We start from the raw sequence: 13,599 nt of genomic DNA, 5'->3' as shown, positions 1-13,599 counted from the left end.
GGACCCCTTCCCTAAGTGGCAGCTGCCCCTGTGTGGCACAAGGTGGCCCTGCACCGGCCTGCACGTGGACATGAGTCTGTCGGTAGGGGGCGATCATTGACGCGCCATCTCCGTTGTGTAGTTTCTGGATAATGTTTGGAATTGCCACAATTTTGACCGTGAAACCAACATGCAATGACCTGTGCGTTGTGAATGACACAGCGCTATGTTTTACAGCTGCCGTGAACCAGACTGCGCTCATTGTGGTGAATGTTACTGGGGTAGCCAGCTGTGCCTGTCGGATTTGAACCTTGAACCTCTGCAATAAATAGAGAATGCTCTACCACATTCTCGGTTCTTACAGTAAAGTCACGTAGATAGAAAACAAAAACTAATTTTTGGGGGGGAAATAATAAATTGATGAAAAAATGCCATTGGTTGACTGACTGAGATGACTGCGTCCCCCACAATGTGTACACACACACAGTGTACACACACACAGTGTACACACACAGAGATACACAGTATATACACACACAACAACAACAACCGCCATTCGCCACTAAGTGGCGGTGACGTCACCACGACGCTTGTGCCAGGCTATGTGCACCCTGAGGCCACGTGAAGTGTCGAACGCCCGCTGGCAGGAGGTCACGGGGCAGACCCAGGTGCCACGGGTCGACTGACTGAGATGACTGGCTGATGCACCACCTGTGCCCCCTACTGTGCCAACCTGCTGTGCTTTAGCCACCCGGCGCTCCGCTCGTTGTTCTGAGCGTCGCTCCTCCGCCCTCCGTTGTTGTTGGAGGGCGACTGCCTCCAACTGCCCAGTAGCATCCTTCACGAGCCTCCTCCACAGAGGCCGATCTTGACACCGCTGGTACCAGTCATCGGCAAGTCCACTCAGCTCCACGTCCTCCTGTACCACATCACTCCATCTCTTCTCTAGCCCGTGCCGCGCCCGCTTAGCCCCCTCAATCCGGCCAAACAAAAGCTGTTTCGGCATGCGGTGGCTGGGCATGCGGGCTACATGACCCAGCCATCGCAGCCTTGCCTGCCGGAGGAGCTCACCGATGGGACCCTGCCCAGATCTTTCAAGGATTTGTGAGCTCCTCGACAATTCAGTCTGGATAAACCCAGGATGGATCGTAGGCAGGCCAGCCTAAATGTTTCTAACCGGCGAAGATGTTCTATTAGGGAGGTCCACGTTTCGCAAGCGTAGAGAAGGGAGGGAATGACCGTGGCCGAGAAGACCTGAAGCTTAGTGCGGAGCGACAGACCAGGTAGCTTCCACACAGCGTTACGCAACCGATGAAAAGATATTGCCACTCAACTGATTTGGAGTGAGACCTTTGCTGTTAAATTGGAGCCAGTCATAAGCACACTGCCCAGGTATGGGAAACTCTCCACTCTCTCCACAACTGCCCCATCACCGATTGGGAGTTGTGGGGGTGGAGTGTCCGATGGTACAAAATACCCAGGCAGATGCTTAGTTTTGGTGGGGCTGATGGTAAGGCCCCACCTCTTAGTGGCACGCTCCAGTCTCAGCAGCAGCGTCTCCAACTCCTCCTCTGACTGAGCAGCTATTACCAAATCATCAGCATACATAACGTGGTTGAGCAATAGGGAGCCATCCCTTGACCGCACCCGGGCATCGATTAGCCTCCCATTATATCTGTACCATATGGAGATTCCCCCGGTACAGCTATTGAAGGCTTCACGAACTACGTGGTCAAAATAGATGTTAAATAATGTGGGAGCCAGAGGACATCACTGTCGCACCCCAAGGTGTACAGGGAATGGCTCTGACTCCCGGCCACGTAGTTTTACCCGGGCCCGCTCACCATCATGAAGGTCATTAATGATCGTGAGCAGAGGGTCAGGTACTCCAAAAGCACGAAGAACGACCCAGAGCCCAGGCCTACTGATGGTATCATAGGCCTTGACCAGGTCAATAAAGCAGAGATGTAGGTCTTGTTGGAATTCCCTACACCTCTGCTGTAGCAGACGGACAGAAAATATGGCATCTGTGCAGGACCGCCCTTTCCTGAAACCGCATTGGGGCTCCGCAAGCCTCTCCTCAGCGTGCCTGGCAAGGCGATGCTGAATAATCCTTGCCAGGACCTTTCCCGGCACACTGAGGAGTGAGATGCCCCTGTAGTTGTTACAGTCTGTGCGGTCCCCCTTCTTAAAAAGGGGGACCACCAGGGCATCCTTCCAATCCTGCGGAACCCGTCCAGTGGTCCAGACTGTTGTTATGATGTCATATAGGGCAGTCTGTGCACAAACGCCACCCTCCCTCAGCATTTTGCTTGGGAGATCATCTCTGCCCGCTGCCTTTCCTGGTCTCAGACTCCGGATCGCCTTCAACACTTCCTCAGCAGATGGCACCTCAGCCAGCCACTCACAGGGGGTGACTTCTTCCAATATTTGAGGCACCGCAGCCTCAGCAGGGTCATCCTCACTTTGTGCCACGATGTTTTCCTGGCTGAGGGATTTTCCCTCCCCCAGGACCTCACAGAAATGCTCAGCAAATCTGCGAACCTGTTCCTGGGGGTCGGAGATTGGATCACCGTTTTTTCCCCTAATGATGGTAATAGGTGTGGCGCTGCAGGTTACTTTTTTGATGGAGTTAAATAGAGATTTGTGATCACGGGCCACTGAGGCAGACTCCATCTCCTCAGCAACCCACGACCACCACCCATCCTTGCAGCGCCTCACAGCTCTCCGAACCTCCGAGCGAAGGCTGCCGTAAGCCTCCTCATTCTCTGACGTGGGATTCTGTAGCCGATGACAGTGGGCCTGTCGCTTTTTCTCAACCATCCTGAACACCTCCTCTGTCAGCCAGGGTCTCTGGGGAGGTCTGGACCGCGTACCCAAAGCAGCCATTGCAGCTGCATGAGTCACAGTCCTAAACCTCGCCCATTTACCCTCGACATCAGGAGGAGTCGGGGACGATGCCAATCCCAGCCGCAAGCGATGATGAAATTCTCGCTTGCAACTTTCATCAGATAACTGAGACCAGGCCACTTTATGTTGGAATGGGGTCCTGGGTGTACACCCACCACCGGAGTGGAAGAATGGCAGGCGCATCTTACAGATGACTAGTCGATGGTCAGAGGGCAGATCAGCTCCACGGTAGGTCCTGGTATCAAGGACATGGGCTCGCATTCGCTGGTCCGTCACTATGTAGTCCAGCAGATGTTCTTGCTTGGACCCGGCATGCATCCATGATGTTGTGTGGATGCGCCGATGCCGGAACAGCGTGTTGGTAATTACAAGCCCATGGGCTGCACAAAAATCTAGCAGCCTCCTACCGTTGTTATTGAGCTGATCTGGCCGATGCCCTCCAATCACTCCAGACCAGGTGCCAGTATCATGACCAACTCGGGCATTGAAGTCACCCAACATGATGACTCTATCCCGAGGGGCCACTTTAGCCAGCACCTGTGACAGGAGGTCATAGAAGGCATCTGACTCATCGGCTTTGCTTGCATCCCTCCACAGATGTTCATCTTCGGTGGGGCCATAAGTAACCACGACCACCATTCCTCGCCTCCGGTTGATGGGAAGGCGAGCCCAAAGTAGCCTGGGGCTTACAGCTTCCCACACCTCACCGCCACGCTCCCACGCCCCCTTCATTCTTTTGTTCAAAAGAAGACCCACACCCTGTTGTTTGGCAGTCTGCTGCCCCGAGTAGAGGACTGTCCACCCCTCATGGTGGCAGGAGCCAGAGCCGGTCCACCGGACCTCCTGAATGCCGCATAGATCCAGGCGGTACCGGTCCAGCTCCCGACAGAGGAGTGGCAGCCTCTCCTCTGCAGTGAGCGTTCGAACATTCCACGTGGCCACCCGTAGTGGCTTTTCGTTGTTTCTGGAGTAGCCCCGAGGGTAGGTATTCAATCTCCTGGCTCCGCCAATTGGGGTTTGGCCAGGAGACGTCATAGACGCCTGGCCCCCCGGGGCCTCCGGCACAAGCTTATTAGTTACATATTTCAGTTTAATTCGTGGTTTCGTGGTAATTAATTGAAGGTGGAGGGGTTACCAGCCCCTCGCACCCGTCCAGAGCCCCCGTTTAGCCCCTGTGGTGGACACATATGCCATGAGGGGAGGAGCCAATCAAAATTGGATCTCCCCATCACAGCACTGTCCACGACAGAGTTGCCCGTCCGGCACCGCGAGGAGGTAGGGGGTTGTTTTGCACACACACACACACAATGTGTACACACACACACACACAGTGTACACACACACACAGTGTACACACACACAGTGCACACACACACACAGTGAACACACACACAGTGCACACACACACACAGTACACACACAGTGTACACACACACAGTGTACCCTGTGTACACTGTGTCATGTCACCAAGGTATTCACCCCACCCCGTCCACCGCGCCCTTGAGCGTGACGTCACCTCTGCCTGGGTCACTTCCGTTATCTGTTCAAGTAGAATTCTTATTTGGGCAAAGCTACGCCCGGTGACTGGCGGCTCATTAACATAATGTATTCATGAAAGCCGTCGCGAATTTATTGCGACGAGTTCGGCACCCACGCCCCATCCCTCTACGTTTGTGCCGGGTTCATTAACATAATTTATTTAAGTTACATAGCCGCTCATTGTGGTAGGGGAGTGTTTTGTACCCCGCAAGTGACGTCATGTCACCTCCTGCTGCCGCGTGACGTCACGAGGTAACAGGAATTTGCCGCTCCGCACGTGAACTGAAATCCGAGGTGAGAAATTCTCATCGCGGTTGTGGTGGTGATTGTGGTGGTTGTTGTGGTTGTTGTGGTGGTAGTGGTTGTGGTGGTGGTTGTGGTGGTGGTGGTTGTGGTGATTGTGGTGGTGGTGGTTGTTGTGGTGGTGTTTGTGGTTGTGGTGGTGATTGTGGTGGTGGTGGTTGTGGTGATTGTGGTGGTGGTGGTTGTGGTGATTGTGGTGGTGGTGGTTGTGGTGATTGTTGTGGTGGTGGTTATTGTGGTGGTTGTTGTTTACCGAGGTAGAGCCTCGCTCTCTCTCGTAGGGATGTCAATTGAGTATCAGCGAGCATGGAAGCGATGTCCAGGTTGGAACTTTACAGCGCGGGGCCTAGCCACGCGGGGCCTAGCCTCCTGCCCTCGCCTGATCGCGTTTGCTTCAATTCTCTCGCCTAAGTTTAATTTGTCTTCACACGGCTCGCCTCTTTGTCACTTTGTTTTACTTTTAAATATTCACGCAGTTTTTATTTCATTCTTTTTTTTTACCAGGCCAAGCCCGCTTGAGCTGCCGTGCCGCTTTTGTTATTTTCAGAAGCGACCTGCCCACAACGCAAGGTGAGTTTAGTTTTTAGTATTTAGTTTAATTTATTTGGTATAGCCCTGTGAACCGTTCGGCTGTTGATTCCGGTGCAACCGCAACAAACTAAAAACACGAACAAGAAAACATCTTAAAGTGACTTTATGTGTTGACTGTGCAAACAGAAAATCCAGGGGAAAAAAACATCAAAATATTCCTGAAATAGCAGCGTACACCACCAAACACTGTGTGCAAAACTCCCAGTGGGATGCAAGTCAAACAACAAGACAACTTAGTCTTCTTTGGTTCTTTCGGTAAAGCCAGACAGTCTCGTCCCTTCACCTGATGAAGGCCGCTTGTGTTGTGGCCGAAACGTCGTGAGAATATTATTGTGTTATTTTATTTTATCAATTTATTATTTTATTCTCATTCTACGTGACTTTACCGAAAGAACCAAAACCAAAGACGATGAATCATTGCAGTCACGAAAGCTTTAAATCGAAAAGACAACTTGGATGAAGGCCATCAGTCTAACGCTGCACTACAATAAACAAAAACATGGCCAAACCAAAAAACCTTTTCGAAATCACCAAAATAAAGCCGTAAATGCAATGTAACAGTGAACATAGGAACTGTGACCGAATTTTTAACAATAAACTACATAAATAAGATGTAACACCAAACCCTAGAGCCACAGCTGGCTGCATGAGTTACTCCACAAACAACAGGAGCATCAGTCGGAGTATCACATTTTTCAATGCACCTTTAAAATCAGCACACAATCAAAATACAGATAATACTTTGCAGCGGTCATCCGGAGCGAAACATTTTATTTTATTTTAGGCCACTGAATATCAGTGGCAGCTAGGGGTGTACAACTCCTCTAGAGCAGTTTTGAGTGAAGATATCATTGGTAGCTATTAAAGTTGCAGTTTATTGGCAATAGCATTCCAGACCCTGGGGGCATCAATAGCAAAGGCCCTTCCTCCGGTTTTTGTACGGCAATAGGGAATGTGAAGCTGGTAAATGAGCGAAGACCTGAGGTCAAATTTGTTCTTTGAAACAGAGGAGATCCAGCAGGTAGTCTGCGGATTTTTTTGTAAGTACATCGTGAATAAATAAGATCTGGTGTACAAGCCGTCGAACATTAAGAGATGTTAAGTTTGACCAAATGTGGAGATCACAGTGGTGAGTCCTATATGGGCAGTTAAATGCAAATCTTAAGGTCGAGTGATAGATGGAATCAAGCTTCTTCAGTACAGTACTTGGGGCTGATTTATACACGATATCACAGTAATCAAGTAGAGACAGTATGGTAGCTTTTATCAATTCCAAACGGAACATAGGGGGGAAGCAGTGCTTGTGTCGATACAGAAAACCAATTTTTATTTTTGTCTTTTAACCACTATAATCAATGTGATCTTCAAAATTTAGCTTTGAATCCAGGATGACCCCAAGATACTTATAGAACTTGACTTGCTCTATTTGATCATCATTTAAGGAATGTAATTTTTAAAAAAATAACTTCCTGCTTTAGTCCCGGTGAGAAGCATAGCACCTTGGTTTTGGAGGTATTTAGGATTAGTTTAAGTGCAACTATCTGATGTTGTAGATTGTTGAAATCACCCTGGAACTTAGCAATCACGTCATCCGGAGAGCGACCAGCAGTAATCAGTATCCTGTCATCTGCAAAAAGATTTACCCTGGAATGATCCAGGTCAGTGCCCAAGTCATTGACAAAAAGAGAGAACAAGAGGGGGCCGAGGATGGAACCCTGTGGAACCCCTTTTGTTATCTTAACACTGTTTGACCTCCAACCATCTGTGAATACAGTTTGGGTGCGAGAAAAGAGGTAATTTTTTTAACCATTTTACTGTGTTTTTGGAAAAACCGAGGCAACTTAGTTTACCAAGCAGGGTGTTGTGGTCTACTGTATCAAAAGCTTTGGACAGGTCAAGAAAAAGACAGGCACAGTACTGCTTATTATCAAGGCTACTGTAAATTTGATTCAGATAGTCTAATGCAGCAGATGTGGTGCTGTATTTTTTTTCGGAACCCAGATTGTTTTAGATGTAGTAGATTGTTGGTGGACAGGAAACTGCTAATTTGGTAGTTCAAAAATTTTTCAAAAATTTTCATCAATGGGGACAAAATTGAGATAGGTCGGTAGTTATTGGGATCATCTTTAGGGCCCTCTTTGTGTAGTGGACGGACATAGGAATTTTGATTTAAAGCTTTCGTGACTGCAGTAATTCATATTCTTAGCTCTTTCGGTGAGGTCACGTTGAAGGGAAACAATAAAATAATCAAATATATATAAAACAATAAAAATTATCACGACGTTTCGACCATAACACAAACAGTCGTCATCAGGTGTGAAAACCAACAGCAAGAAACATTTGAAAGAAGTGGCGGTTCGCATTTATTATTTTAAACGGTGTTTTTATTTATAAAAAAAAAACGTTAGCACCACGGGCAGCGATTTGGCAGTTTATTAAGAAGGACGAGTCCATCTATGTTCTGAAAAGAGGAGAGGGGAGACGAAAAATTAATGTATGCTGTCTGAAAGCCACCGTAAGCGTGAACAATCAATTAAGACCTGAAATGGTTTATCAAATCCTTCCAATGATTGCTAAGCCAGAATCCATCTTCTCGGTTGAAATTGTCTCTGTGCTTGTATATGTGGATAGCCTCATGAACGAATCTCTCATGGTAGCCAGATGGCTTACAAAGAACCTCTGGATGTAGGACTGTTTCCATTATAGAGGAACTGATGCTTCTTTGATGGACAGGTTGAAAATATGGGCTATAGGTTTGTATATTAGGTGACCAACAGTTAATAGAGCAAAGACGGGAAAACTATCTGCTCCGGTAGAGGAGGACCCTTTGAGGTAGGACAGCTGTTTCAGATTTACATGTGATTCCAGGAGAGTGGAGGAAAAATAGGCATTTTTTGCATGCCGTATTTTTTTGATGCATCTATTCCTTAAAATCCTGTATTCTAGCCAGTCATTGACCAAATTACTTTTCTGAGCACATGCCCAAGCCTTGTCCCTAGTTTTCATGAGCTTTATAATCAAAGGATTATACCATGGTGGACGGTTGCCTTTAGTTTTAAATCTAACCAACGGAGCATGTTTGTTAAGAATTTGGAGAAACGTGTACCTGAAAGTCTCCCAAGCCGTAGTCAGGTTGGGAATATCACAGACCTTGTCAATATCCGAGTGAAGCACATAATTAGTAAATGCCTGAGTGCTGAAGTGCCTCAAAGAGTGCTTCTCAACAATTTTAGGGGGTGCTTTGAGTCTGGCTGATGATCTCACCCCAAAAATGAAGCGGTGATCACTAAGATTATTTCCCAGAACACCAGTCAGTGCGAAATTGTGAGGGGCATTTGCCAATAGGACGTCAAGCAGAGTTGATTGTCCCGGATTTGAGGCTCGTCAACAGCGTGGTTTTGTTCACTCTAGACGCGTGGCGGTGTTGACTTTAGACGCGTGGCGGTGTTCACTCTAGACGCGTGGCGGTGTTCACTCTTGACGCTTGGCGCTGTTCACTCTAGACGCGTGGCGGTGTTCACTCTAGACGCGTGGCGGTGTTCACTGTAGACGCGTGGCGCTGTTCACTCTAGACGCGTGGCGGTGTTCACTCTAGACGCGTGGCGGTGTTCACTCTAGACGCGTGTCGGTGTTCACTGTAGACGCGTGGCGGTGTTCACTGTAGACGCGTGGCGGTGTTCACTCTAGACGCGTGGCGCTGTTCACTCTAGACGCGTGGCGGTGTTCACTCTACTTGGTGGAGTGAGGAAGCATGAATTCTGAGCGGGTGAAGGTGGCCAGGCGTGGGTCTGGACACACCACCACCTGTGAACCATGCCAGTGTGTGACAGTGGTGGAGCCAGTGGGGGTGGGGTGGCACGTGCCCCCCAACGATCCGATCGAAATCCCTAATTTCGATAGGATCATTGGGGTTTATTGGTAACTAGCTTCACTACCCGGCTTCGCCCGGGACTTGGATTCTTGTCTTGGATAAATTTCATATTCCCTTATATTTCACTGAAAAACCCTTAACATTGTTGATGCTTGCAAGAAATAAAAGAGCCTAAACAAATCAAGTTACCTAAATCGGATGTTTTCACTCAAGGAAATTTTACCTTTATCCACTCCTCCGTAAGGTCGATTTTGGCCACTCGGGAAGGGAATGACGTGGCGAGCTGAAAATAGTCGCGTTCACTTCGAAATTCCAAACAGCATAAGCTGTGAAAATTTCATGACGCCAGAGCTCAGCGTTGGAGAGGTTTTGTTGCTTCACACAAACAAACAGATGTAATGTTCTGCTTCATATTTAAGATAGCAGTTCTACCCGTTCTTCGCACGGATATGTATTGAAACTCCGAGAAGCCAATGGCTTCATCCGCCAGGAGCAAAGTGCCACCTAAAATCTCCCGGCATGCTGTTAACAGCTCTAAGCATTGCAGAGCGCTTAACTCAGGTGTGTTGCGGGTTGACGCCACAAACTTCATGGTCATACAAAATACAAAAGTATATTTTATTATTTTTTCATTGTGTACAGTATGGAACCTACCCACATGCTAAATTTCAAGTGTTTAGCATGTTGGGAAGTATGCTAAACACTTTCGAACAGACACACATATCCACACATTTCCCTTGTATATATAGAGATTAATCAGCATTTTGCGACCCCCCCCCACTGCCACCGTGTGGCATATTATTATGTGCCAGGGACTCTATGAGAGGACAACAGTCTGAGTCCATAATTGGCAATAATTAACGGCACAGCAGTTATAAGCGACTCACAGAATTGTGCGCAGTTGCGTATACAGTACACGACTTTCCTGATGGCAAACACCTTCAGCGAGCGCGATGGCAATCACCCGCGTCCAATAAAAAGCATAGGACAAGTCCTTACTAACAACTCCTTACTAACAACTCCTTACTTACTAACAACTCCTTACTAACAACTCCTATAATTTTTCATTGCTGGAGGGGTTTGCCCCCCACCTGAAAATTCTGGCTCCACCTCTGAGTGTGTGACAGGGTCAAGTTTGTATTTGTAGTAAAGTCTATTAATTCTATTGAGCACGGAGGTTATATCAAAACGGTAGTTTATTTTTGTTTTCCTCTTGAACTCTTCGTAAGATTGGGGTCAGGAAGTTATCGCAGCACACGAGCCGCTGAAGTCGGGAACTCTTCATCCCAGCATTCAAGGACATCTGTGCCTGGCTTCACACCTCTAAGTTGCGATTGAACATGAATTTATGCATTTCTGCATAACACAAATAGTATTATTTTCAACACCCTTTGCTATGTCAGCTGAATTTGGGTTTCATAAATATTCCTTTTGAAGCCAGGCACATTTATGACATTTGCCCTCTCATTGTGTGCCTTAACAGCCCGTGTGATTAATTTGGGACACTTTTTCACTATATCATGAATATATGAAAAAGTATAGACGTGTAAGTCACGTGTTACTGTGTATATGCATTCCTCTGTGCCTCGATACTGACGTGTAGATGGTGTGGATATTATTTTTCTATCTGTAGCTGTCGCTTCCTCTGTCGCCTCCTCTGCAGAATTTGCCTGATGGAACAAAGGCACTCGGCACAGCTCTGTGCAAAAAGGCATCAATGCGACCAGAGTGCATACAGCACGGATCGTACTGGAGATTTGACCTTGCACCAGAGAACTCAAACAGGAGAGAAACCCTTCAAGTGCAGTGTGTGTGGGAAGGCATTTGCACATTCATTACTTCTTGTAACACACCAGAGAACACACACGGGAGAGAAGCCCTTCAAGTGCAGTGTGTGTGGGAAGGCGTTTGCACAGTCACCACATCTTCAAGTTCACCAGAGAACACACACGGGAGAGAAACCCTTCAAGTGCAGTGTGTGTGGAAAGGTGTTTGCACAGTCATCTGCTCTTGTAACACACCAGAGAACTCACACGGGAGAGAAACCCTTCAAGTGCAGTGTGTGTGGGAAGGCGTTTTCAAATTCATCTGCTCTTAAATATCACCAGACAACACACACGGGAGAGAAACCCTTCAAGTGCAGTGTGTGTGGGAAGGCGTTTGCACAATCATACCTTCTTGTAACACACCAGAGAACACACACGGGAGAGAAACCCTTCAAGTGCAGTGTGTGTGGGAAGGCGTTTGCACAGTCACCATATCTTCAAGTACACCAGAGAACACACACAGGAGAGAAACCCTTCAAGTGCAGTGTGTGTGGGAAGGCGTTTGCACAGTCATCTGCTCTTGTAAAGCACCACAGAACTCACACGGGAGAGAAACCCTTCAAGTGCAGTGTGTGTGGGAAGGCGTTTTCACATTCTACAGTTCTTCATGTACACCAGAGAACACACAAGCATCAGAAGATCCACAAAGAGCGGAATCTGAAATCAGCTTGTGGAAGTCAAAGTGCCGCAATGAGCCCATCTCTCATGAAACAAGAACCGGAAGAACATCCCAGCTTAGACACTTTTAAAGGTTTCGAGGTGAAATATGAAGAGGTGAAGGTCAAATGTGAGGAAGTGATGGTGAAGAGTGAAGCAGTGAAGGTAAAATGTGAAGATGAAGATTCAACTCCAAAATCGGACCTTCACATCGATGGAGGCAACGTGAAGCAGGAGGAGAATTCTGACTGTGAGGCAGAGCGAGGCAACTCCCAGCAGTTTGTGGAAGTGGAGGTGTGGGTGGACTTCCTCCGAGACAATACAAAGTCAAATGGAGACCCGGTAGATGTGTAAGCTTGAGACGATGTTGCTCCAATAGATGCACCTTTGTCACAGGCCTTTAATGACAAGAATGAAGTTGAACACTCAATTGCTAGGTGCAACCTGCAGGGTAAGAGCGGCCAGTCGTTGTGGACCTGTGGGTTGGGTAGATCTCTAACCAGGAGCGAGAGCCAATAAGCTCCCAAGCGTTGACCATGTTATCATAATTGCAATTATATGGTGCTTGCTTAATCACCTCGGCAATTCGGAGTTTTGTATCGTATCTCGTTTCAAACACTCGAAGAGCATCCCCAAGTAGCAGCTGCCCCAGTGTGGCACAAGGTGGTGGCCCTACACCGGCCTGCATGTGGACAAGGGCCTGTCAGTAGGTGGCGATGGTTGATGTGGCATCTCAGTTGTGGAGTTTGTAGGTAATGTTTGGAATTTGCTCAATTTTGACCCAGACGCCAGCATGCAATGGCCTACTCGTTTTGAATGGTGCAATAGTATGTTGTACATACACTTAAGCAGACGGTGCGTATCTTTTTTTAATTAGTTTATTGGTAATGTGATGTAACCTGATGCAGTATATTTCAGTGCAGCAATTCAATTTTGTTAATTTGCCTGTCACTAATTTATAATGAATACTTGTCCGATTCTGTGCGTACATGTAACATTTTGTCTATAAGGGTCAAACACTGATTAAGTGATGTTAGGACAAAGTTTGTTTTGGAAGTAACCTGTACAGATAACTCGGGTAAGACTCATTGTTCTTGTGATACAGGTCAAAGGGTATTTTCGTGTTTTCAGGAAGCATCTCCCTCTGGAGCAACTCAGTCTTTGAAATAGGGAGCACACTCGGATCATTCATCAGTTACAAGGCATACCACTCAAAAGTTACATGTAGAGGAGATACATTCTCTACAACACGAATTATAATTTTGTATTACGTGTTGAGGTAGATTTTGTCGAACCAGGACTAGAAATGGTCCTTGCTGATTAACTTCTGGATGTTCACAACCAAGGGTTGAAGCAAGCCTGACCACCTACGGCGCCCCTCACAACCATTTACGGCCTTAGGCCAGGAAAGTCATGAAAAAAGTTGCACACGAACGACGCCTCCACGCAAGCTTCCGATGCTCCGTTTTGAAGTTTGAAAATGAAACAACTTTTAATTTTATTATGTTTTTAATTAGATAATTGTATTTCTTCATTAAAAGCTTATTAATTGAAGACGACATTTCGTGTGAATTTTCTCTCGTCGTTAAGTAGATGGCCTTGCCGGGGGTTCGGTTCGATGCGGACTTTCACCTAGGTGGGATCGCTGGATTGAGATGAGGCGACACAGAGCTGGCCATGCGAGAAGACCGCCGTCTGCAGATCGAACGTCTGTCCCTGCGCCTCCATCGTTCATGCAGGGAGTGTGTAGGCTTGCAGCGCCCCCTGCATGAAAACGATGGAAAGTGCAGCGTTAGTCACAGATGGAGTTGTGCGCTTATATAAAAGAGTTTAGCCAGTGGGTTTTCAAAGTACCTTTGTCTTAGAGAAATTAATTTTGCGTGAGCCCACGGCATTAAAACGATGCTCAGCTGAGCAGGGTGA

At 47.4% G+C, this 13,599-nt stretch overlaps 1 protein-coding gene across 6 annotated transcripts; it reads left to right on the top strand.

Moving 5' to 3' along the window:
- The first annotated feature begins 4,251 nt into the window (after window positions 1–4,251).
- LOC142907762 (uncharacterized) lies at window positions 4,252–13,230 on the top strand. 6 transcript variants are annotated; one of them, XM_076057523.1, is made up of 3 exons: window positions 4,252–4,680; window positions 5,236–5,301; window positions 10,857–13,230. In XM_076057523.1, exon 3 carries the CDS (start codon window positions 10,867–10,869, stop codon window positions 12,028–12,030), a length of 1,164 nt encoding a protein of 387 aa, XP_075913638.1. In that variant the 5' UTR covers window positions 4,252–4,680; window positions 5,236–5,301; window positions 10,857–10,866; the 3' UTR covers window positions 12,031–13,230. The 6 variants fall into 6 exon arrangements, with proteins under 6 accessions (XP_075913638.1, XP_075913637.1, XP_075913635.1 ...); XM_076057522.1 differs by having other exon boundaries at window positions 10,827–13,230; XM_076057520.1 differs by having other exon boundaries at window positions 4,252–4,722.
- Window positions 13,231–13,599: the final 369 nt, after the last annotated feature.

The sequence above is a fragment of the Petromyzon marinus genome, chromosome 83 (assembly GCF_048934315.1).
Source record: "Petromyzon marinus isolate PM22_M1 ecotype Great Lakes invasive population chromosome 83, UKy_Petmar_22M1.pri1.0, whole genome shotgun sequence".
NCBI classification, from domain to species: Eukaryota; Metazoa; Chordata; class Hyperoartia; order Petromyzontiformes; family Petromyzontidae; genus Petromyzon; species Petromyzon marinus.
This window is presented reverse-complemented; position numbering and strand designations above follow the sequence as displayed.

Bases quoted from the DNA above. Each gene is read 5' to 3' on its own strand.
- LOC142907762 (XM_076057517.1), top strand. The intron at 5,302-10,826 runs GTGAGTTTAGTT...TTCTATCTGTAG, and splicing joins CGACCTGCCCACAACGCAAG to CTGTCGCTTCCTCTGTCGCC.